Source organism: Cibotium barometz, chromosome 56 (genome assembly GCF_041138505.1).
Source record: "Cibotium barometz isolate CiBa-2024 chromosome 56, ASM4113850v1, whole genome shotgun sequence".
Classification (NCBI taxonomy): domain Eukaryota; kingdom Viridiplantae; phylum Streptophyta; class Polypodiopsida; order Cyatheales; family Cibotiaceae; genus Cibotium; species Cibotium barometz.
This window is the reverse complement of record NC_141101.1, coordinates 4,113,761-4,138,979: the sequence shown is the minus strand read 5'-3', so window position 1 is coordinate 4,138,979 and position 25,219 is coordinate 4,113,761. Positions and strand designations below refer to the sequence as shown.

General features: G+C 47.0%; 1 protein-coding gene across 3 annotated transcripts in view; it reads left to right on the top strand.

Annotated features, from left to right (window-relative positions):
* The window catches only part of LOC147606810 (polyadenylate-binding protein-interacting protein 12-like), a 39,601-nt gene that overhangs the window by 12,847 nt on the left and 1,535 nt on the right, over window positions 1-25,219 (top strand). For all 3 annotated transcript variants that reach the window (XM_086791058.1, XM_086791060.1, XM_086791059.1), the window contains exon 9: window positions 16,445-16,506. In XM_086791058.1, the coding sequence (XP_086647184.1) occupies window positions 16,445-16,506 (62 nt within the window). The remainder of the gene's footprint in view (window positions 1-16,444; window positions 16,507-25,219) is intronic.

Genomic DNA, 25,219 nt, shown 5'->3' with positions numbered 1-25,219 from the left:
CGGTAGAGGCTGACTGGGGTGTAATCCAAGTCTCTTGAGTGTATCGCTGCCATAAATCCTGCCGAAGGACTTTGTTCCTCTCGCTCTCACTCAGCTGGTAGGCCCTCCACTAGTGCCCTATTAAAGAGGTGAGCAACAAAGGGTCCCAGTGTGTCAGCTGCATAAATAAGATGCTCACTTTGTATACATGTGTGGTCAGCTGATCTCCCATTGTGTAAGTGGCGGATAGCTCTCTCTACCATTGAGGCGGTAAAGAAAGTAGAGGTGGTAGGGCGGGATTCCTGGCTGTGGTATGGGCGGCTGTTGAGGGATATGGTAGAGGCTCTTTGCATGTGTGCCATGTGTGTGGATCCTCAATCGGGGTACGAGGGCGAGGTTCTCTCATCCTGCGCCATGCAGTGGCTGCATCTCTGCTCATGAGAAGGTGGTATATATCCCAGTACTGTGCCTCCTCATATGCACGCCTCTTACGGCGTGTGAGGATCCTCATCTGTCGTCTCTCCTGTCTCTGTGATGGTCCCCAGTGCTCTCTGGGCACGGAGGTGTCTATATAGCTCTCTGCACTCATCATCATATGTAATATGCGGAAGCTTCGGATCGGTACTTCAAAACTCAGAAAACAGCACTCTTTTCGCGACGGAATTAACGCACAAACTGAAAGACGATGTGCAGAAAAATAGAGAGAGAAGGGGGAGATGGAGAAGGACACAGTATTGGGTCCCAATTACCCTCTGTAGGGCCCCCACCACGGATGGTGTATTTGCTTTATTAGAATGATGTAAATCTGAAACAAATACAAAGTACTTGACCTTTTCTTGGCTGGAAAACCTGCCCTTGACCTTCAGTCCTTCACCCCTTTGCTTTAGCAATGTTCTTGGCTGTCCTGGCCCTTGGTTGCTTGGAGCTCTTGGTGAATTATGAGATGAGTGAAATGATTTATGACTTGGGTATTTATACCCTCTACTTTATGCAGTCGGCTGGCTTCAGGGAGCATCCACGACTGAGTTTAATCATTAAAGTGTTTTCACACTATATTAGACACTGTCCAGCCTGCGCATGCTTCTGGGCAGCACCCTGGCTGCTGGGCATGCTGCGCAGAGGTGTGGGACAGCTCCCTACACCTGGCCGACTAGGAGGGTAGGGTACTAGACCTGGTCGGCTGCCTGTCCAGCAGTAGTACTGCTGGCCGACAGCCCCTCCAGCCCATGCCTTGGCTGGTGGGCAATATCTTGGGCCCTCCTGGCCCCTTGGGGGTGGTTCTATACCTCCCCCATGCCCATACTAAGTATGCAAATGCAAATCCTTGCACTGGGGTAGCCCTATGGGCTGGCCCCATCTCTACATGCAAACTACATGCCTACAGAGGCTTGGCATCCAGTTGCAAACCAGATACTCAGCACATCTGACATCATTCCAGAGGGAGACTCACAGCGCGGACTGGCACTGCTTCTTGTGCAGGACTTTGCACACCTGACCTTGGACGACTGAGATGGATCCCTGGCTGACTCATCCCGGACTGGGCTCACATGGGACCAGTTAACCATCCCAGGTCCTGCACCTACTGTACAGAAATGTCTACGTGGCATCCAAGTGCGGGATGCACGTGACATCCCCTTCTGCTTAACTTGACGGAAGCTGCATAGCCTCCAAATAATCCGTCAATAATGCCGGATAGTCCTCGAAAAATTCTTTGTCGAGCCATACCGCTTCATGAGTTCCTCGGTCCTGAAACTTCGTGAGGAACTGTCGTAGTCTTCGGCCTGAGCCATGCTTGAAACGGTGCAGAAGGATCTGTTCTGGAACCATTACTTCTGCTTCATCAATGATGTCTGGTTCCGCTTCGTCTTTGACCTCTGAAGGGGGTGGACCTGCATATGGCTTTAACCAACTGACATGAAATACATCGTGCATAGTCCAACTCGGAGGTAGCTTTAACTGCATAGACACCTCATTAATCTTTTTCCGGATGGGGAATGGTCCGAAGCTCCTGAAAGACAACTTTGGGCATCGCTTACCCACCTGCTTTAATCTTTGCTTCATAATCCGAAGATATACCCAATCTCCTTCCGAAAACTTCATATCCCTTCGGTCTTTATTGGCCTGTCGAGTGTAGGCCTCTTGCGCTTTAGCCAATCTGTCTTTAACGGACTCTAGGATCTCCTGGTAAGACTCCGTCACTCTGTTCGCCTCTGGTACTGAAGACGAAGTCCTGGTTAACAACGACTGGAAAGGCCTTCCAAACGCTGCCTCATATGGAGTCCTGCCAATAGCTGAAGAAAAAGAGTCATTTAAAACAGCTTGAACTAAAGGCAAAAACGGTTCCCACTTACCTTGCTGATCGTGGACATAACACTTCAGCACATCAAAGGCCAACTGGTTGTATATCTCTGTCTGGCCATCTGTCTGTGGGTGGAATGCACTGGAAAAATTCAACTTAGTACCAAAATTATCAAACAATGCCCTCCAAAAATGACTGGTAAACTTGGCATCTCGGTCTGACACTATGGTCCTAGGAATCCCACCAATCGGGTACCAATGCCGAATGAATAGCTGGGCAACATCCTCGGCGGTCACATTGGCCCTGCAAGGAATAAGCATCACAAATTTGCTGAACCTGTCAACAATAGTCAAACACTGTGTATTACGCTTACAATAGTCAAACACTGTGTATTACGCTTACTCGGACTGGGAGGCAGATTTGTGACAAAGTCCATCGAAATGTCTTGGAAAGGACCCTCAGGAATTGGCAAAGGCTGTAACAACCCTATCTTCTTTCCACGAGGAGCTTTCACCTTTTGACAAATGTCACAGCGTTGTACATATGTAAACACATCACGCCTCATCTTTGGCCAATAGTATTGCCATTCTAATTTCTCCAAAGTCGAATTCATACCCCTATGACCAGCTGTAATGGCGTCATGGGCATCATGGAGAAGAGTTGCCCGGAATGATTTCATGACACACAGTCGGCCTTTGTAGTAAAGCCAACCATCGCGTATCAGAAAATGGCATGGTCCTGTGGCATCCAATGCCTGTTCCCACTGAGTACCGAATTCCTCGGAATCCGCGTACGTGTGCTTCATGTCTTATAGTCCTGTACCAACAAGGTCAAGTCTAGTGGTCTGAATCGCAGATACTTGTCCCTTCCTGCTCAAAGCATCGGCCACTGGATTGGCCTTTCCTGGAAGGTACTCAATCATACCACCGAACTGCTGGAATATCTGACTCCAGCGGTGTTGTCGATCACTCCACTGTGCACTTGGCATCGTCTGAATCCAGCGCAATGCCTGATGGTCAGTGCGGACCTCGAAGTCACGGCCATACAGGAAATGTTTCCAATGTTTCAAGGCCTGAATGACTGCTAGGAGTTCACGATCATAGACTGAGTAATTCTTTTCGGCGGGTAGTAACTTACGAGACATGTAAGCTACTGGATGACCATTCTGTTGCAATACACCTCCAATTGCGATGTCACTCGCATCGGTGATCACTTGAAACGGTTCGTCCCACGAGGCAAGGGCTAAACAAGGCGCTTCTGACAAAGCCACCTTGAGGTTCTGGAATGCCTCCAACGCTCGTGGAGTCATTCGAATCTTTTGCCTCCTTGTTTTCACTCCCTTTAGCAGATCGGTGAGGTCTGCCGAGAGATCAGAAAACTTGTCAATGTGGGTGGAATATGCCTGGCATATACCCACAAATGATCTAATGTCATAAGCAGTCTGAGGTACTTCCCAGTTAACAATCTCGGCTACTTTAGCCGGATCAAGTCGAATGCCTTCGGCACTGATTATATATCCCAAGTAATGTACCTGGAACAGATAAAATTCTGACTTCTTTTCATTGACATAGAGCTCATTGCTTTCCAGCAACTTAAGAACTTTCTCCACATCAATGTCATGCTGCTCAACTGTAGCTGAAAATATGAGTACGTCGTCCAGAAATATGAACACACACACTCCAATCAACTCCCGGAAAATACGCATCATCATGCGGTTAAATGTAGCTGGGGCGTTCGTCAAACCAAATGGCATGACCACAAATTCATAGTGGGCCCGTTCTGTACGGAAAGCTGTCTTGGGGATGTCCCCCTCAACAATCTGAACCTGGTGGTACCCACTCTTTAAATCCAATTTAGAGAACACCTTAGCTCCATTCAGCCTCTCGAGAATATAGTCAATTCGAGGCATCAGGAATCTGCTCTTGATAGTCAGCTTGTTGAGTGCACGATAATCGACACACAACCGAGAAGACCCATCTTTCTTCTTGACAAATAAGATCGGTGCTGCAAATGGCGACACGCTGGGGCGGATGAAGCCAGCTTGCAACAATTCTTGGAGTTGGCGGTCCAACTCCGAAAGGCGATACGGAAACTTGCTCGGGGGTTCCGAGCCTGGGAGGAGGTCAATCTTGTGATCCTCCGGTCTGGACGGGGGAAGCTGGGGAGGGAGACTGTCCCGAAGAAAAATCTTCTGGAACTTTTCATGGAGAACCGAGTACTTCTCGGAAGCACTGGCCATCGTTTGGGCTGTCTGGATGTAAATCATCGCACACTGTGTGCCTTTCCTAACTGCTCGCTTAGCCTGCAAGTGGCTTATGAGCGGAAAGTTTGGAATACCTGGCTCACACTTAATGGTCACCGGGGTGTTTGACACATTCCGATCAATCTGGAACGTGTGCTTGTCCCACTTGACATCAGGAAGAAACTTGTGAAACCACTGGATACCCAAAATTATGTCTGCTCCTACAAGAGGGGCAACCATAAAGTCACGCACAAACTCTATGCCCTGAATGACTAACTTAGCACCTAGAGCTTCATACTTGACGCTCGTTGTCATACCTGTGCTAAAACCCTCAATCTGTTTGTCCACCGGAGTTAGCTCGAAACGGGCACGCCTAGCGGCCTCTTCCGTGATCACATCCTCCGTGCTGCCGCTGTCAAACAAGACAATGACTCTTTGGCCACCTATGTAGCCAAAGGACTTGAGCAATTCGTTGCGCTCATACTCCTGGTCATGGGCGCCCTTCTGCTTATCTTCGAGCCCCCGGCTAATAATTGCTCCAACTGAAGCACCGGGGGTTGAAGAAGTAGGGGTAGCCGCTGGGATCTGTGGGGGAGCTGTGCTCACCACGGAAGCTGTGGAGGCGGCGGCGGCCTTTGGAGGCTTCTTCGGACAATCCCGAGAAGTATGTCCTTTTGTGTGACAAAAGTAACATCTACCCTCCTTCCTGTACTGAGAAAGCTCCTCAGCACTCAACTTGCCACCTGTCTTGCCTGCCTCCGCTTTTTGGTCTGGAGTAAGCTTAGACGCATTGTTCGAGTTCTTGGAGCCAGAGGCTCCCGGGCTCTGTCCTGGGGAGGACCCCGTCTGGTTCTGGCTTTTGCCCCCCGAGGTGTTAGCCTTTGGAGAAGCCGGCTGGGAAGTCTTGGGCTTGCCACCATTGTGTTTCATCTCTGCACTCTGCGCAAGCGAGAGTGCGTCCTCAAAGGTGGCTGGCCTAAACATACGCACCTCCCATTGGATTTGCGTGTCCAGGCCATACAAAAACTGCCCTTTCTTGTCCGCATCAGATAAGCCTAATTGTAGACACAAGGTCGAAATTCTATTGGCAAACTGAAGGACTGGTTGTGCATTCTGACGCGCACCCCTGAACTCGTCTTCGAGTCGCTCAAGGTAGTGGGGCGGTAAAAACCGCTGCTTAAGGTCACGGACGAACTCGTCCCACCCATAAGCTGCCATACCTGATCTGGTGTGGGCATGAGCCCACTGAGTCCACCAAGGAATGGCCTCACCTTCCAAGTACCAACTGGCTAAGATCACTTTGTCATTATCTGATTTCCTAACTGCGGCAAAGTAAGCTTCAAATTGATGTAACCATGAATACAGAGTAGTGGGATCGAGTTTACCATTATACTTACTGAAATTCATTTTCTCGGGAAAATGATTCGAGGGCGCCGCCGGTGTCAATCTGGCGTCCAAGGCTCTGAGGTAACGCTCGTGTTCCACTCGTCGCATGGCGTCGTCTTCGCGTTGTCGAATCTCCAATGCGCGCAACTGCATCTCAAGCAAGGAGCTTGGCTGCGGCTGTGACCCCTCGAGAGGGTCCCTGTGACGAGGATCTGGTATCTGGGGTACGGAAGGAGAGGGAGGAGGAGATGGAAAACGCGACGTTGGAGAGCGAGAACGCTCCTCCAGAGCCAAAATCCGCGCCTTCTGCTCATCCAACTTGGTTGTCTGGTCTGCGATTGCTCGCATCATCTGCTGGAACATGTCTTGTACACTCAAGCCGGGTGCCCTGGCTGGGCTGCCTGGTGCACTCTGGTCCCATGGTTCTGGTTCTCTCTCGTCGCCGAAGTTCGCCATAGCAGGAAAATGCAGTTCCTTTCCTGAACGCAATCTGACCATCCACTATCTGTGTGGGAGACTTCCGGAGGCTTCCGGAGGCTAAAAACCAACCGTCCTTCGAGGGACAGGAGTCACTCCGAAAGGGGTAGTCCACCGGTGTCTAAAAACCAACCACACGAGCGAAAAAATTTTCTGGTTTTCTTGCTGAATCTTTGTCCTTTGAAGTGAGCTCTGATACCACTGTAACATGCGGAAGCTTCGGAGAAGGATCGGTACTTCAAAACTCAGAAAACAGCACTCTTTTCGCGACGGAATTAACGCACAAACTGAAAGACGATGTGCAGAAAAATAGAGAGAGAAGGGGGAGATGGAGAAGGACACAGTATTGGGTCCCAATTACCCTCTGTAGGGCCCCCACCACGGATGGTGTATTTGCTTTATTAGAATGATGTAAATCTGAAACAAATACAAAGTACTTGACCTTTTCTTGGCTGGAAAACCTGCCCTTGACCTTCAGTCCTTCACCCCTTTGCTTTAGCAATGTTCTTGGCTGTCCTGGCCCTTGGTTGCTTGGAGCTCTTGGTGAATTATGAGATGAGTGAAATGATTTATGACTTGGGTATTTATACCCTCTACTTTATGCAGTCGGCTGGCTTCAGGGAGCATCCACGACTGAGTTTAATCATTAAAGTGTTTTCACACTATATTAGACACTGTCCAGCCTGCGCATGCTTCTGGGCAGCACCCTGGCTGCTGGGCATGCTGCGCAGAGGTGTGGGACAGCTCCCTACACCTGGCCGACTAGGAGGGTAGGGTACTAGACCTGGTCGGCTGCCTGTCCAGCAGTAGTACTGCTGGCCGACAGCCCCTCCAGCCCATGCCTTGGCTGGTGGGCAATATCTTGGGCCCTCCTGGCCCCTTGGGGGTGGTTCTATACCTCCCCCATGCCCATACTAAGTATGCAAATGCAAATCCTTGCACTGGGGTAGCCCTATGGGCTGGCCCCATCTCTACATGCAAACTACATGCCTACAGAGGCCTGGCATCCAGTTGCAAACCAGATACTCAGCACATCTGACATCATTCCAGAGGGAGACTCACAGCGCGGACTGGCACTGCTTCTTGTGCAGGACTTTGCACACATGACCTTGGACGACTGAGATGGATCCCTGGCTGACTCGTCCCGGACTGGGCTCACATGGGACCAGTTCACCATCCCAGGTCCTGCACCTACTGTACAGAAATGTCTACGTGGCATCCAAGTGCGGGATGCACGTGACATCATACCACCGATTCTGGGGCATGCTCCCAGATCTATCTGTATGTGCAATGTGTGTATGATGGGGGAAGCTGCGGGTGGCAGCCGTATGTAGTAGAGATGATAGCTGGTGGTGAGTGTGTCGAGAGGTGACAGGGGATCCATTTGGAATAGCCCGTCATATACATGATGCTCATATATGTCTGCGAAGTCATGGGTGAAGTAGAAGGTTGTATGCGATGCCTGTGTGGGCTGTGTGGGTGCTGGTGTGGAGCTCGCCAGTGACAGGAAGAGGTACGTGTGATCCGCACCAATAGGACAGGGGGGGGATGATGAAAGATGTCACTGCCTGTGTGGTCTCCATAGACCCCATGATGTAGTCCACTGTGCTACCCCCCCTGATCGTGGAAAGCATGTCAGTGCTCCTGAATCCTGCCACTGTCTCATCCCGTTATAAATAACGAGATGGTGTCGCGCTCCCAACTCAAGTAAGTGATGACCATATCTGGTGTTATCCGGCCCCATGTCCTCTGACACCCTGCAGGCTCCTATGTCCACCTCTAGTGTGTGCACCACCTCGGGTGCTCGAAATCATAAATGTCGCACTGTCGGCTCTGTGTCCGTGCATTGAAGTCCCCCATAAGGAGGACTTCCCCCCAGGTTGGAGTAGTGTATGATCTCATCTGAAAGGGCTGCATATGGTGACTCTCCCAATGGCCCTGTGTCCTCCTCCTCGCCTCTACTCTCATCCTCTGCTGTCATAGCATATCTCGATCCTCTATGAGAGAAGTAGCATAGAGCAATGTATAACACCCTGTCTGCTGAGAGCCGCAGTCTAATCCACATGTATCTAGCCTCCTGGTCACGTGCTACCACCTATAGGCGCTCTTGTAGCTCTCGCTTGAAGAGTACCGCTATACCTCCATATCCTCTCGATGTGCTCTGCTGTGTGGTCCCCCTGTATGTAAACTCCCATTGATAGCCCTCTACTTTGGGTAGCCCCCTCTCTGGGCTCTGGTGCGTCTCTGTAAGTAGTATGATGTCCCGTCCCTCCATGACCTCCTCCATCCTCCCAGGATGTGTTTAAAGTGCTCCATTGCAGTTCCAAACTGCTATGTGTGTCTGTGAATCTGGATCCTCCATAGCCGCCGGTCCCATAGGCCGCCTGGCGCTAATCGGTGCCCTTGCCATCGATGATGACACGGCCATCGCGATAGAATGCTCTCTTGCCCTCTTTCCGGGCCTGTAGGACTCTCGGCATGTATGTTTTCCTGTGTTCTATCTGCATCCTTGTAAGGTGAGAAATGAAATGAAATGAAATGTTATATTAACGTCTTCAAAAGGCCATAATGACCTATGAGACCAAAAGTTACATCATGGTGGATCTGATACAATGTCTGGATTAAAAAAAAAAAAAACCCCAGAAAATGAAAAATAAAGATGATACTACTGGCACCTAGAAAATGAAACTGGAACTGGAAGGTACACTATGGAGGTACCTCCATCTGAGAGAGAGAGAGAGAGAGAGAGAGAGAGAGAGAGAGAGAAAGGAGACAATAAGGCATAGTACACCCGATTGGGTCCCAAATACCCTTTGCAGAGCCCCCACAATTTGCTTTATTGAATGATGAGAAAAAGACTCAAATCTGTAGGCACAACCTGGCTGTAAATCTGCAGCCTTAGATGCTCGACTCTTGGCCTTCAAATTCACCTTTGCTTGGGAATTCCCTTGGCTGTGCCGGCCCTTGAATACCTTTAGCACTTTGTGAATTATGAGATGCTTCGAAGACACTCTAGCCCATGATTTTATAGGCTTGAAATATGCTGGTCGGTGGATGCTTATAGGGGTCGGCCTGCTTTAATAATCTCCACGACCTGTTTTTACTGCTGTTAAATAGGTGCCTTTTCTATTGGCTGGCCGCCGTCCAGTCTGGCTGCTGCCTGCTGGGCTGGCCTCCATGGCTGGCCGATTTGCTGGCCAAGGCCATATGGGCTGGCTGACGGTGCCTAGGTCCCATGACCTGGCCGACCAAGGCCTTGCCCCTGCTTGGGCTGGCCAGCTGGGTAAAGGTCCTTTTTGGGGGCTGTTATGGGCCAATACCATAGCCCCATGGGCTGCCCCCATTGGTAGCCCAAGAGTCCCATGGCTCTGCTCTTCATGCATTCCTAAATGCAACTATATGCTTCCTTAGATGCTTGGTATTTGGCTACAGCTTGAACACCTGGAATCCCTGTCATCATTCTAGAGGGTTACTCACAGTACAGACTGGCACTACTTCATGTACGGGACTTGTACACCTGACTAAGACCATGTACGAGACTTGTATAGCTGACCTTGGACGCTTAGAGTGGAACCCTGGTTGACTCCTCGCCGACTGGGACTCACAAGGGACCAGTTTTCACTCCAAGTCCTGCACTTGCTTGTACATATATGTCCACGTGGCATCCGAGTGCGGGATGCACGTTGAGCTCAACTAGTGTTGCGGACATTGATGACCCGCCTAGATGATAGCTTCCAAACTTATGCCACTGGCATGGTTGGTGAGATTATGGTTGATATGCCGCCTGTGATGTCGCATGTGGATGACAGGCTATGTGACAGCCACTTTGGAGTGCTAGAGTTATGGCATAGTTATAGTGCCAGCTCCTTTAGTCGAGTTTACACTATGGACCGACCATTGTATGTTATTGTAGGAGAGTACTTTCTCTTATAGTATGTACTCTTATCTTTTTAGTTATATGGTTGTAGCATAGTCACATGGGACGCGAAATGGGGACGGGGAACGGGGACGGAAAAGATTGAGAATGGCCATTCCTTGTGACTATAGAGTGACATGGGACGGGAATGGGAACGGGCAGATGCTGCCATCCCCTATATTCCCGAGTCTAAAAATGCCCATTCCCTGTGACTATGGGTTGTAGAGAAGAGAAGAAGATCCATTTGGTCACTGTAAGGTGTTTTTGGCAGTTTCGAGAAGTTTTGGTTGAGAACTGTCTCTGGTCGAAATCTGGTTATTCTAGTGCATCAATGCATTTTGGGAGTGCAGATAGTGTTTGCATATGTATTGCTGGTCTTGGGTGTGTACATGTACGTTGGTCACATTTGGTGACATACACGTGCTGAAGTATTGCTGTAGCAGTCACATAAGATATTGATGTGTTAAAGGTTGCACACACATAAATTATCTGTTTGCAGGTTTTTGGTTGTTGCAGGCAAATATGTTTGATGAACTCAATGAGATTGTTAGTGAAAAGCTGGACAAGAATAACTTCCATGCTTGGAATTTCAGAATGACGAATTTCTTGATGGGTGAAGGATTTTAGGACTCTGTTGAAGAAGACAATGAGTTGTCTGAAGAGAATGTCACTCCAGCAAACGTAAAGGCATTCAAGGAATGGAATCAAGGTGCAAGGAAAGTTATGTATTGGCTTTCAATCAGTGTCACAGACACATTGATAGGACACATATAAGATGCCAACATTCTAGCAGTTGCATGGCAGAACCTAGTGTAGATATTCCAGACCAACACAAAGGCAAGGAAATTGCAGCTAAAACAAGAGCTGCAAACTGTGGAGAAGAAAAGCATGTCTATCAATGAGTATGCTTTATAGATCAAGGACATTGTTGAATCCCTTGGGTCTATTAATGTATTGGTGGAAGATGATGATTTAGTGAGCGTCTGTCTAAATGGACTTAGCAAAGAGTACAAGCCATTCAAGACTTCCATTGCAATCAGGGAGAATGTTTCTAACTTTCGGAACTTAGTGTCTAAAACAAGAGCTGCATACTGTGGAGAAGAAAAGCATGTCTATCAATGAGTATGCTTTAAAGATCAAGGGCATGGTTGAATCCCTTGAGTCTATTAATGTATTGGTGGAAGATGATGATTTAGTGAGCGTCTGTCTAAATGGACTTAGCAAAGAGTATAAGCCATTCAAGACTTTCATTGCAACTAGGAAGAATGTTTCTAACTTTCGGAACTTAGTGTCTATGCTGATCATAGAATAAAAGTGTTTGGGTGAGGACTCTTTTTCACAAAGTAAGAAGACATTAGAATAGGCCTTCAACTTCAATTCAAGTGGAGGCAGAGGTAGAGGTTGTGGTCGAGGCCAAGGTGGTGGCTGCCAGGAAACAAGAATTATGGATAACAAGAGTCCAATGATTCGCAGCAGAAGCAACAGTCATACATAGGTGGAAGAGGCCAGTCTAGAGGCAGGGGGAGCTAGAGGGGCCGAGGTGATTGGCAAAGAAATCAGAGTGCAAATAGCATAGATGTAACATGCAGCGGAAGTATTCGTAATTAAGGATCCTGTCACACAAGTCTCACTCCGCCTTCTGTATCTTGAGTTTCGTGAGTTTAGCAATCCACTTTTATGACTTCAAACTTTAAGAGAGAGAGAGAGAGAGAGAGAGAGAGAGAGAGAGAGAGACTATACACCGTATGGGGTCTCGAACTACCCATTGAAGGGCCTCCTATCCCGTTATTGGAATAGTATTTGCTTTATTACTTTGAAGTAATTGACTTTGGACTGACGATAAGCCAAACGCAAGATCTCGGAGGACCAAGAGTCGGGCTGAACTGTACACGGCTATAGAAGCACCAATGATGACAATCTCAAACCTATGCACTCTTCCCAATGAGGGAAGGCTGCAAATCTGAGGCTGAGGTAGGGCTGATTGGGATTGTTTCTAGGATGTGAATGAATGCTGAATTTTACTTTCACCAAAGTGCTGTAGCAAAACAATGAAGATAGGAATGTTGCAAACTGCTCCCATGCAGAAAACGCAAGGTGATTTGAAGGCTGAATGTTGTATGCTGTTGCGTTTAGGTTGATGAAGGCTAAATGCTCATGCGTTGATGCTCCTAGGTGCTAATGTATGTGTCACATGTATCTCGCACTTGCATGCCACATAGACATATGTGTCACATGTATCCTGCAGACATATTTGTCACATGTATCCCGCACTTGGATGCCACATATCTGTACAGAAGGTGCAGGACCTGGGGTGGAAAACCGGTCCCATGTGAGCCCAGTCCGGGAGGAGTCAGCCAGGGTTCCACTCTAGTCCTCCGAGGTCAGGTGTGCATTGTCCTGCACATGAAGCAGTGCCAGTCCGCGTTGTGAGTCTCCCTCAGGAATGATGTTAGTTGCTCTATATGTTTGGTCTGTGACCAGATGTTAGACAACTGTGTAGAAGTAGGTATGCGTAAGTTATGGGCACGGGGAAGGCTATGAGCCACCCCAAGGGGGCCAGGAAGGCTCCAGGCCTTGCCCACGGGCCCTAGTGTGGGTTGGGTAGGCTGTTGGCCAGCCTAAGGGGCCTGGCCAGGCAACCGACAAGGCCTTTGGGCCAGCCCAGCCAGGTTGCTAGGCCAAAGGGCTGCCCAGCAGCCAGTCAGTCAGTGCCCAGCAGCCTGTGCAGGCTTGGACAGCAGCCCACAAGGCGGCCAGGGCAGTAGTGTGAAAACATGGGCTTATTTAGCATTAAATGCTATTTTTGCAAGTCGTGGAGGGAAAATATAGCCAACCGACTGGATACATTAGGGGGTATGAATACCCAAGGCATAAATTAGTTCATTCATCTCATTTCACAAGGTGCTGCGACTACTCAAGGGCTAGGACAACCAAGGGAGAAGCTAACGCAAGGTGAAGGTTTGAAGGTCAAGGGCAGAGATCTATCTCAGCCAAAACAGGTTCAGTGAGTCTTTTATTTTCAGATTTGCATGATTCTAATAAAAGTAAATACACCATTCGTGGTGGGGGCCCTACAGAGGGTATTCGGGACCCAATACTGGGTCCTCTTCTCCCTCTCTCTCTCTCTCTCTCTCTCTCTCTCTCTCTCTATATCTATCTATCTCTTTTTCTGCACATCTACATTCAGTTTTGTGCGTTATTTTCGTCGCGACAAGTGTGTTGATTTTTGAGCATTGAAGTTACCGATCTCTCCGTATGTTACAGGATGAAACGTTGAGGGCTGAGGTGGTGATTGCTTCAATTTCTTATGCTCCTTGTGTTGAAGGCTCCAATCGTTGAAGGCTTGATTGCTGAAATATGCTATGAATGAATGGAATGGTGCAAAAGCATGCCTATTTATATGCACAAGTGTTGGTCGACCAACATTTAATGCTGGCCGATTGTAGCATAAAATGCTACACGACTTGTTCATGTAAAATAATGATTTTAAATGTTGTAAATTATGAAAAAAATGCTAATAAATATTCTAAAAATACTAGATGTTATTTGAAGGCTTCTGTAATGGTCTATATGCAATGGATGAATGATATGCAATATGCAGAGTGCTATCTAATGCAAATTCTAAGGTTTCTACTGACTCTACATGCATGAATGAATATCTGCAAGTGGGTTAAGGGATTTGACTGACTCGCTATGGCTGAGGAATGACCTACGTACCTCATGCCTGCCTTATCCTGGACTGAGGATTACAATGGGGTCACGGCGTACGACAATTATCATCCTAAAGGGTACTAATACTGTACAATGTTGTAATGATGATGATGAGCCATCTTGTCACCATGCACTACAGTGCAGCGTGCATGTGACATTCCCTCTTGCTTAACTTGGCGGCAGGTTCATGGCTTCCAAGTAGTCTGCCAACAACTGGGAGTACTCTTCAAAGAACTTCTCGTCTAGCCAAACGGCTTCGTCGGTATCTCGATCTCGGAACTTCGTATAGAACTGACGTATTCGTCGACCGGAACCATGCTTCCAATGATGAAGAAGGATCTGCTCGGGCTCAATGACTTTTGCTTTGTCTACCACATCTGGTTGCTGTTCATCTGAAACATCAAACACTTTTGGTTCAACATATGGTTTTAGCCAAGAAACATGGAAAACATCATGCATTGTCTAACTGTTAGGCAACTTTAACTTCATGTAGACATCACTTATCTTTTTAACTATTGGAAAAGGTCCAAAACTACGGAAAGAAAGCTTGGGACAAACATTTGCCCACTTGTTTCAATCTCTGTTTCATGATGTGCAGATAGACCCAATCTCCTTCCTTGAAATGGACATCTTGTCTAAACTTATGTGCTTGTCTGTAAACTGAATAATGGCTAGGCTCAGAATTGAGGGACAAACTAGGTTGAGTACCAAACTCTGCGAAATCGACGTGCGGATTGGGCATGCTATCCAAGTCTTTTTTAGAGATTTTGAGAATGGTAGATTTCTGAATGTTTTGGATGCTGGTCTTTCTACTAAGAACATCTGCTACTGGGTTATGCTGACCAGGGATGTACTTGATCATTCCTCCAAATTGGTGGAAGAGCTGACCTTGTCTAGTGTGCTGATCACTCCACTGGGCACTTAGCATCGTCGGGAGCCACTTAAGTCCTTGGAAGTTTGTGTTGACTGTGAAAACTTGTCCATAGGGAATAGGTTTCAAATGTTTGAATACTGATTGCTCTAATAGCTTGTGCTTTAAATGTTTGAATACTAATTGCTCTTCTAGCTTGCCCTTGAAAGTCTTGGAAAGATGATAGAGAAACTTGGTAGGAGGTTCTGTCCTAGGGACCAAATCGATATGATGATCCTTAGGACGAGAGGGTGGGATACTGGGTGTGAGATCATCCTTAAAAATGTCTAAATGAGAAAGGCGATTTACCAACAACTGATGGACTGAAGAAGAAGATGAGACAACTGTTATCGATAAGATAGAAGCTGATTGAGCATAAATCAATGCTCCTTCCGCTCGTCGGGCCTGAAGATGAGAAATCATGGGAATGCCAAGAATGCTCCTATTCTCACGAATCATGACACGCTCAGGAAAACCTTTAGAGATAATAAAGGTGTCTTGCTCCCAATTAGGAATAGGCTCATATTGACAAAACCATTGGATTCCTAAGATCATGTCACACCCCAAATGTAACACGCGGAAGCTCTGGGGGTCTTCTTTCAGCCCTAAACACCACTGGAAACAATGTGATGCAAAACGCAGACATGAAGAGAGAGTAGAGAGAGAGAGAGATATGCTGGAAATTCAGTATATTATTATGGTACAAAAAGATACCTAATCTATAGCCCTAGGTTGCCTTCATACAAAAGGTGAACATCACCAAAATCTGGTCCTAAAGCTGGACCCTAACGATCCAACTCCTAAAGAGTTGAATGAATCTATCAATGAGCTCATGTGCCCTTATATAGTGTTCTTGAATCAAAGCTGAGCTGGCTGACTGGGCAATTTTTCCCATAAATAGTAACGCCGGTAGCCGCCTGGCTCTCCAGATCAGTCGACCACACCTGTATGCAGCCGACAGCCTCTTGCTTAATTCTGGTACAGCCGACATGCCTTCCTCTTAATGCCCTCCAGCCTTGCTCCAAGTCCACACTGGCCTTGTGCTCCAAAATCCTAACTATACTTGTCCTTTTTCTGGCTGCCCCTTCTGGATGCCACATTTAGGGTTTCTTCCAATTTACTAGTTTTGCCATTTCTTTTTGCTAAACCACTTGTTCTCTTGCTTATTTTGATTGATGTGTGCAACCACTTTATCTCTTGCCATAGAAAAATTAATATGCTAAACTCATAAGGGTAATATACCCAAAATACTCACACATATTGATTGTATGTATTGCAAATGATATTTATGTGTGTGAACTTTTTCATCATGGATTATGGTGTCTAGCCACATTAAAAATTATTTAAGGGTTTTTTGATTGCTCAAGCATTATGGATCATGTTAGTGAAGTTTCAATAAGGCTAATTTTTTAAGCTTAGTCGAAAAATAATTTCCATTTTGTAATCAGGTACCATTCTGTTTCTTTCGGGGGAAATGGTTGTAGTAGCATTGGTATTTATGGCATAAAATGCTGGGTTTTGCAGGCTGAAAGTGCTATGGCAGCTTTAAATTGTAGTGGTGCTATTCTGGGCTCACTCCCTATCAGGTAAATTGTGAAGAAGTTTCATGATGCTTAATAGAAAAGGAATCTGTGTCTAACATTGAAAATTTTTGAGCCTTGTTGCATCATGAAGTGGTACTTCTATACTAAAGTGTCCACATTCATCATTCATTTCTATTACTTTTGACTTGAAAAAGGGATTGAAATATAGAGGGGAGCCTCTACTTAGTGGCTGCCATAAGACCAAAGCGTTTAGGGATGTATCGACTGCATATCTACGGGCTTACTGTGGACATTATAGTATGGAGTATTACGACTTCTCAACTGCTCAAATTAGACTTTTAAAATGTCTGCATTTACTCATGAGCATTGGTGTCATGAATGGGAATGTCACAGCAGGTAGTTTCTGCTATGCATGATGGAGTTGTTGATCTACAGTTTTGTTAGTGGACTCTTTGAAGTTGTCCAGACCTTTGTTCTTTTTAAGACGAGGAGTTTTCCCAAAGTGTATGTTAATAATCGTTGTTACCATTTTATCGAATTATGGATTTCTTTAAAGTTCTTGTCCAGGTTGCAGCCAACTAGCTGGGTCATGCTGATTTCTTAGTGTTGTTCAAATGCCCAACCACAGAGAAGAAGAAGAAGAAGATATATTAACGTCTTGCAAAAGACCCAATGGGTCTATGAGACGAAAGTTGTACAGTGTGTTCATGGAATCTCATCATGGAAAAACAAGACAACATAACCAAAAAACTAACACGAACCCTTAGGTAGATGTAGATATGTATGGATCATCATCGTCATCCTCATCATATAGGATCACCATCCTCATCATCGTGGGTACAAAGTGGGTGTAGAGGATACGCGGGGTGAGTGTAACTATCTATCGATGTGTGGTAGGGTTCCATAAAGGATGTCTAGCATCGACGAGGGGGTGAGGAGGGCCCCTAGATCTGCAGGCCTGAGGAGAAGCTAGGATGAGTTAGCAGTATAGATGCTTGGTCTCGCCAGTGAGGATGTCATCAATCTGGGGCTGGTGAGCCTTGGCCCTGGAGTGCTTGAGGTCCTGGAGGGTGAGGCCGTGTGGCTCTCTGAAGTGCGGTGGCAGGGGGCAGGGTAACTCCAGTCAAGGGGCGAGATGGTGGGCCCCTCGTCGCCACTGTGGTGGCCTCATCCGTCTGAGTGTCCTCCTCTTGTGGGTGGAAAAACTGGTGATGGTAGATTGAGATGGGTGCCGGGGTCGAGGATCTCTGAATAGTAACTCTCTGTGTCGTCAGATCTCCAACAGGAAGAGTTCGAGACAATGCTGATCTAGATACTCCATATAACCATTGGGACAATGGGACCCTAACATATGACCACTAGGTAAACGGACTAGGGGGTTCCATATCAAAGGCTGGTGGAGGTGCTCCTAGGATGCAACGGGGGTGGACTCTTGAAGGGTTGGCTTGAGGTGATTCCAAGCGCACAGGAGGCTGGCTACAAATGTGTCCTCAAATACAGGGCTAAAGCCACTAGTCCGCATCTCCGTGAAAATCCATCTTGTACAATGGGGCCAAGCCTCCAAGGACCTCCCAAAACCAGGGTGTGGGCGGAGATCCTTGCTAGGAGGAAGCATAGTCACAAGGGAAGGGGGACGGTAACGGGGGACGGGGATGGGAACGGGACGGGGGACGGCCGTATGTAGGGAACGGGGACGGGGGTAGGAACGGCACTTAAAAATTACTTTGTCTGTGCCACCACCCACTCGCCTATACGGGCAAAGCTTGCATGCCCATGGCTGTGAACAGCCTCCATGAGGGGATGGGGTGTGATTGAGCTTATCCCACCATGTCCATCCCGTCGTCCTTCTACGGGAAGTTGGAACTTGAACTTTGAAGTGCTGCCGCCACGTGAGGAGGATGCTATGGATGATGGATGCCTCCTTGTCACTTGATAGCTTGAGAGAGAGAGAGAGTGAGAGAGAGAGAGAATAAGGCTTGAGCCTTGAAAGTTGAGGGAGAACTTAAGTGTGAGGGTGGATGGGTGTGTGTGTGTGTGTGTGAAGCTTGAGAGAGTGTGTGTGAGGGAGAGAGTGTGTGAGTCTTGAAAGCTGAGAGGCTAGAGCTTGCTTGTGTGAAAGCTTGAAACTTTGAGACCTTGGCCCTTGAGGCTTGCCGCTTGAGGGAGAGAGAGAGAGTGTGTGTGTGTGAAGCTTAAGCTTGAAGTGTGAGAGCCTAGAGGGAGTGCGTGTGTGTGTGTGTGTGTCTTCTTATAGGGAGGGAGGCAAGAGAGAGGTCAAGGTCCAAAGCCTCAAAGGCTCAAGGCCTATGGGCCAAGGCTAAAGGCCCACAAAAAGCCCCCCCCCCCAAACGGCCAAAAAAAATGGTCAAAAATGTGTCCGTCAGACGTCCCGCACAGCCGTTCCCTCCTGGATCCGTCCCCGGAACGCTGTCCCTTGTGAGGGATGCCGAGTTGGGGACGTCCGTCCGTCCGTCCCCGTCCCAAAGTGTTCCCGGGATGGCGTCCTTCCGTTCCAAGGGTCCGTCCCCTCCGTCCCCTGTGACTATGGGAGGAAGTCCTTCCAGGGCTCACCACTCGGAAAAGGTCTGTGAACTATCAACTTGCCTAGAAGGGTGTGGTTATGAATAGAGGGGTCGATGATACTCATGCTCCCCATGTCGAGGGTGAATGATCACTCTCCGGGCCGCCTTGGCCCTAGGCTTCCCATCGCTACCAGTCCAAAGAAAGTTGCGGATCAACTGTTGAACTTGACCAATGGAAGCCTAGGAGAAGGCCCAGCAAGAGGTGATGTACCATAGTGTGGCAAGAAGAACCTGGTTCGCCACCACGACTTGGCCAGTTAAGGAAAGATGAACTCGAGTATAGCATCTTCTTCCGAATGCTTAGCTGTTGGTCGGGAGAAATATCAACACTAACCTGGTATTGATAATAACGAACTGGAGTGCCACTCAAGATCCATTGAAAAGCCTCGATTGGCCTCCAAGTTGGGGTGGGCGATGAGCCAACCCAGAATCCACACGACTTGTGCCGGTTGAACTGTGCTCCAACGAATCTTCGGAGATTCCCCTCATCTTCGGATAAGTATACTATTGTGTCATTGGCAAGTCAAGCAACTCCTCTTGTAAGTGGATGGGAAGACGCAGCCCCTGAAGCCCCGTCTCTTTAGGGGAGAGAAAACTGCTCATGGCCTCGGCAACAAACAAGAATAGATAAGGTGCTAGTGGACAGTCTTGTCGGACCGAGTGAGAAAGCAAAAATTTGTTGCATGTGGCTCCCTGATTGAGGACTTGGCTATGCGAAGACAAATAGAGCTGAAAAATACCTCGGACCGACTCCTCGGGAGATCCCATATGGCACATTGTCTCCTCCAGGAAGCCCTAGTCTACCTTGTCATAGGCTTTCTCGAAATCCAGAAGGAGAACTATAAGATCGTGCTGTCTCAACTTGGCCAAAGATCTCACCTCCCAAAAAGTGAAGATGTTGTCCAGAATGCTTGGATCCTAGACGAAACCCGTTTGTGTAAGTCCAGTGTGGCGTGCTGTGACAGATTCAACCACGTAGATAGAGAGAGGGAGAGAGAAGGGTTTAAGGAGCTTTGATTTTCTAACTTCAGGGCCTTGCTTTTTGGCCCTTGACCTGCTTTTTGAAAAGCGGCTTTTAGCTTTTTGGTCTTGCCAGTGGTGCCCCTGGCTCGTGGTCAACTCGGTTTGACTTTTTACTTTTCTTTGCTTTTTGACCAAGACTGGCGCTTTTCCATGTGCAAACTTCATGGTCCCTATTCCTATGCCTTCTTCTACCTGTCCGGTATCTAACAAAGGATTCCATCATGTGAATAGAGCTAGGAGGGCCAAATGGCTACATTTCCTCCCTCTTATATTGCAGTTGTCCTCAAATGCGGAGTGCAAGTGTTCCAAGCATATCCATAGGTTCCAAGTATAGCCATATGTTCCAAGTATATCCATAAGTCTCAAGTATATCCATAAGTTTTAAGTATTAGCCTTGTCTGGTGAGCTTGTGTATCTGGTCTTTCCCTATATTGGTGGTGTCATTTGCTCATCTGGCAACATCTCTATGCCTTAACTTTGACCAATAGCTTTGTTCTTGATGGTACTTTTTCATGGCCTGTCACATGTGTTAGATAAAATAAATGCATACTTACCTCCTGCAACAACTAGACAGAAGCTAGTCAACCAACAGGTATGCATCATTCGCATGTACTAGGTATTCCTGATATTGGCTAGGTATTCTGGAGCCCAGTGGACTATCACATGTGTAAGCCCAGGGGGGCATGTAGTGATAGACTCAACCACGTGTCCAAGAGATAAAAATATAAAGAGAGAGAGTGGAGAGAGAATTTTTATCTTTTTACTTTTATTAATAAAATATTACTCAACTTTTGGTGCTTTGCTTTTCTAGCTTTAAGGCCTTGCTTTTTGGCCTTAGAGCTGGTTTTTGAGAAAGCGTCTTTTAGCTTTTTGGCCTGGCTCAGTCTCCTCTTTTCAATGGTGCCCTTGGCTCGCGGTCAATCCTATTTGACTTTTTGCTTTTTCTTGCTTTTTGACCAAGAATGGTGCTTTTTCTTAATCAAACCGTATGGACTCTGTCTCCCATGTCTTCTTCCACTTGTTTGGTGTCCGGACATGGATTTCATCATGTGAAAAGAGCTAGGAGGACCAAATAGTTACAACATGCCATACATAAATCGAAACATTGTCCACACATCAAAAATAGCACAGAAAGTGAAAGAAATCCAAACATACATCAGTATGCAATGCACAAGTAATGATTCTCCTGTTCATGGATTGTCATGTCTGGTTTCATCGGAAATTGGTACTGAGCTATTTGGCTCCCGAAGGAAACCGCTTAGTCTATCTTTAAGGCCATCTGGTCACCAGGATCACCTAACAGTTCATCAATAGTGATCTAGGCCATCTGGTCACATTGACTGCCCGACTATTCATTTGGGCTATCTAGTCGCAATGACTGCCCAACTATGAAGTCCAATACAATTATCTGGGTATCTGGTCGCAATGACCGCTCGACTGTTCATCAATAGTCATTTGGGCTATCTAGTCGCAATGATCGCCCGACTATGAAGTCCAGGATATCTGGCATCGTTGTCGTCCAATGGGTCATCTGGCATCGTTGCCACCCAAATACAAATCTTGCTTCTTGGGTTATCTGGCATCGTTGCCACCCAAACTAGAGCATGTCCAAGTAACCATTATATAAGCTGAATAATGATATACAATGAAGAGGGCTAGGGGTACAATCCCTCCATCTTGAATCTGTCTTGTTCGCATGACGTCTGTGTCTGCTATTCAAATATATTTGGACCAACTGGTTCCTCAAAATATATGTGGATAGTCCTTGAAGTACTCCTCTGGCATCCATTTTGTATGCAATAGCAAATAATTCTCATAGAATGAAAAACAATTTGTTCTGGTTCTTCCACCTATGGTGGATCCTCTAATACAGGCTCCTCTGGGGTAATCCTGTGTATGGTTTCAATAAACTGACATAGGAGGCATTTATGTATCCTCCAATGATTTGGAAGGTCCAACCGATAACATACATGGTTGATCTTCTTGGTAATATGAAAAAGGTCCATATACCATCATTCCCGCATCCTGACTTCAATAATCCAAAGATAAAATTCAAAGCAATACTCTCCCATAGAACATTCAATGGGTACAATAATCGTGCTAGCTTTTGTTGATGAAACTTGACCTTTTGACAAACCAAATATATAACTCAATGCCCTTTCTCATGCTAGGCCAATAAAAGTGGTTCTCCAAAGCTTGAGCTGTAATCAATATGCCTCTATGCCCCATGTAAGGTGGGGCATGGCGTTTCTTCAATCACTTTTGGCCTCGAATCCTTTGTCTCACATAAATGGGTTTGCATCATAAGAAAACCTTCTTTGATGACATAGGAAGTCACCAAATCTTCATTCTGCAATCTTGTAGTTTTTTAACTTTCATTGGCCACAACATGGCCCGCATGGTTCAAGACTGCTCCAATGCAATCTCTTGAGGCATCACTTTCAACCATAAAAAGTTTTGACAAATTTGAAATAATCAACACTGGGCCTTTGCTAGCATAAAATCTCAATGCTTCAAAGGATTCTTTTTTAGCTTTGGTCCACAAAGATCCCATGACTTTTTTTGTCAAGTTTTGCAATGGGTTAGCCACCATTGCAAACCACTTGACGAACTTCCTCGCATGATGTCAATCTGATGATCTTCCGGTCCCCCTAGCTTCTTGCTCTAGCTTGTTGGGACAATTTACAGCCATAGGTCCCTTCTTTCCACATTTGAAACACTTCCCTTCTTTGGTATATTCCACACGTTGCTTGAGAGAGAATTTTTGTCATGTGCATCATAGATGCCATGGACATTCTTAGGGCTAGATCCAGAAGAGGCAGTCAGATAAAGAGTATGAACCAGAATTTAGGAACCTCAGGTGTAGCATCTGTGGTTGACTTGGAGCAGGACAAACTGGGATCATGGAGGTGTGATGCAGTCGGCTGGCTGTCAGGAAGTACTATCAGCTGACATCAGCAGTGCCAGGAAGTACTGTCGGCTGCAGGACAGGAGGTGTCGGCTGCCCATAGACATGGTCTGCTAAACCAGCAGATAAGAGCAGCAGCAGGCGCAAGGAGGAGGACCAATTTATAAGCATTTAAGGCATTATGACTGGCCGACCAGCAGTCGGCCAGTTTCCCATGGATCCCAAGGCCTATATAAAGGCGCATTTGCTCATTGTGATAACCAGTCACTCCCTTATGGAGTGGGTCATCTAGGTAGGATTTGTTTTGGTGTAATCCACCTTTTCAAGAAGGCAGCCTAGGGCTGCAGACCAGTACCTTTTTGTACCATAGTATATATTGAATTTTCCAGCACCTCTCTCTCTCTCTCTCTACTCTCTCTACTCTCTCTCTATACCTGCGTTTTTGCATCAGAAGGTTTCCAAACAGTGTTTAGGGCTGAAAGAAGACTCCCAGAGCTTCCACGTGTTACATTGGTATCAGAGCATCAGGCTCAGCAAAGCTAAACACTGATTCAGTCCCATATGATGGTGTACAGGTCCAAGGTACAGGAAAGTACACTGATTCGAAGCCCAAGGCAAGAACACAGATCGGGAAGAACTCCCAGGAGGTTTGTTGGTGGTGTTCCACAGTGCCAGAGGGGATGGCAGTTCCGTGAGCCAGATAGGTTCTCAGGTAACGGTTCCAAGGGAGGTTGATCCTCCAAGGGTGATGTGAGAGTGCCAGACTCAGTTCCAGGAAAGAAGACCAAGACGGTGTTCAGAGTCAAGGCAGGAATGGATGGTGGACTAGAGGAACCAGATGCATAGATCTTCATTAGAGACAGAATGGTTTGGAGAACAGGCCGGGTTTTCAGAGAAAAAAGGGTTTGCCAGGGATGGATGATGACAGAGGGACTTCGGGATAGGATTGGGATGATGACGGTCATCCAAGAGCAGGTTGGAATCCCGTCATCAAGTTTAGCAAGAGGGGGATGTCATGTGCATCATAGATGCCATGGACATTCTCAGGGCTAGATCCAGAAGAGGCAGTCAGATAAAGAGTATGAACCAGAATTTAGGAACCTCAGGTGTAGCATCTGTGGTTGACCTGGAGCAAGACAAACTGGGATCATGGAGGTGTAATGCAGTCGGCTGGCTGTCAGGAAGTACTATCAGCTGACATCAGCAGTGCCAGGAAGTACTGTCGGCTGCAGGACAGGAGGTGTCGGCTGCCCATAGACATGGTCGGCTGAACCAGCAGATAAGAGCAGCAGCAGGCGCAAGGAGGAGGACCAATTTATAAGCATTTAAGGCATTATGACCAGTTCCCCATGCGTTTTTGTGTTTATGCCAAGGCTGCTGGCCGACCAGCAGTCGGCCAATTTCCCATGGATCCCAAGGCCTATATAAAGGCGCATTTGCTCATTGTGATAACCATTCACTCCCTTATGGAGTGGGTCATCTAGGTAGGATTTGTTTTGGTGTAATCCACCTTTTCAAGAAGGCAGCCTAGGGCTGCAGACCAGTACCTTTTTGTACCATAGTATATACTGAATTTTCCAGCACCTCTCTCTCTCTCTCTACTCTCTCTCTATACCTGCGTTTTTGCATCAGAAGGTTTCCAAGAGTGTTTAGGGCTGAAAGAAGACTCCCAGAGCTTCCGCGTGCTAAAATTTTCTTCGAAAGAGTGGAGGTTTGTCCCCACTTCCCCCCTCCTCTTGAGACTCAGCTCTTGATGGGGATCGGTCTTTAAACTTCTTCTTTTGAGGTGGATCTCGATTGTCGTTCTTTGTTTTGCCGTCCATCCAAGGCATGTACAAAGCCTTGGCTTGCAAAGCTTTGTCTTGAGCTTCTTCCAATGTTTTTGGACCAGCCATATACATTGCTTGCATAAGTTTTCACAAACTTTAGCATTTCCATGAGCGGTGGAATAGGAGTATAAGAGGTAAACTTCAATGAAACAGCTGAAAAGTTGTTGAGATAAGTAGCCACATTCTCACCAACTTTTTGCTTTTCCTCATCCCACTCTTTCTGCCCATTTGCTTCAAAATTTGCGGGTAGAAACTTCTTGCTGAACCTTGAGCCCAAGCTCTTGGCTATGGTGGTACTCTCTTGAGTGCATGTGTGTGGTACTCCACTTGAGTGCATCTCTACCCCTAATCCTAATCTCTCTTTCTTGCATGGTATCGGTGACAGAGTCTCCAAGTAAGGAGCAGATTCTAGA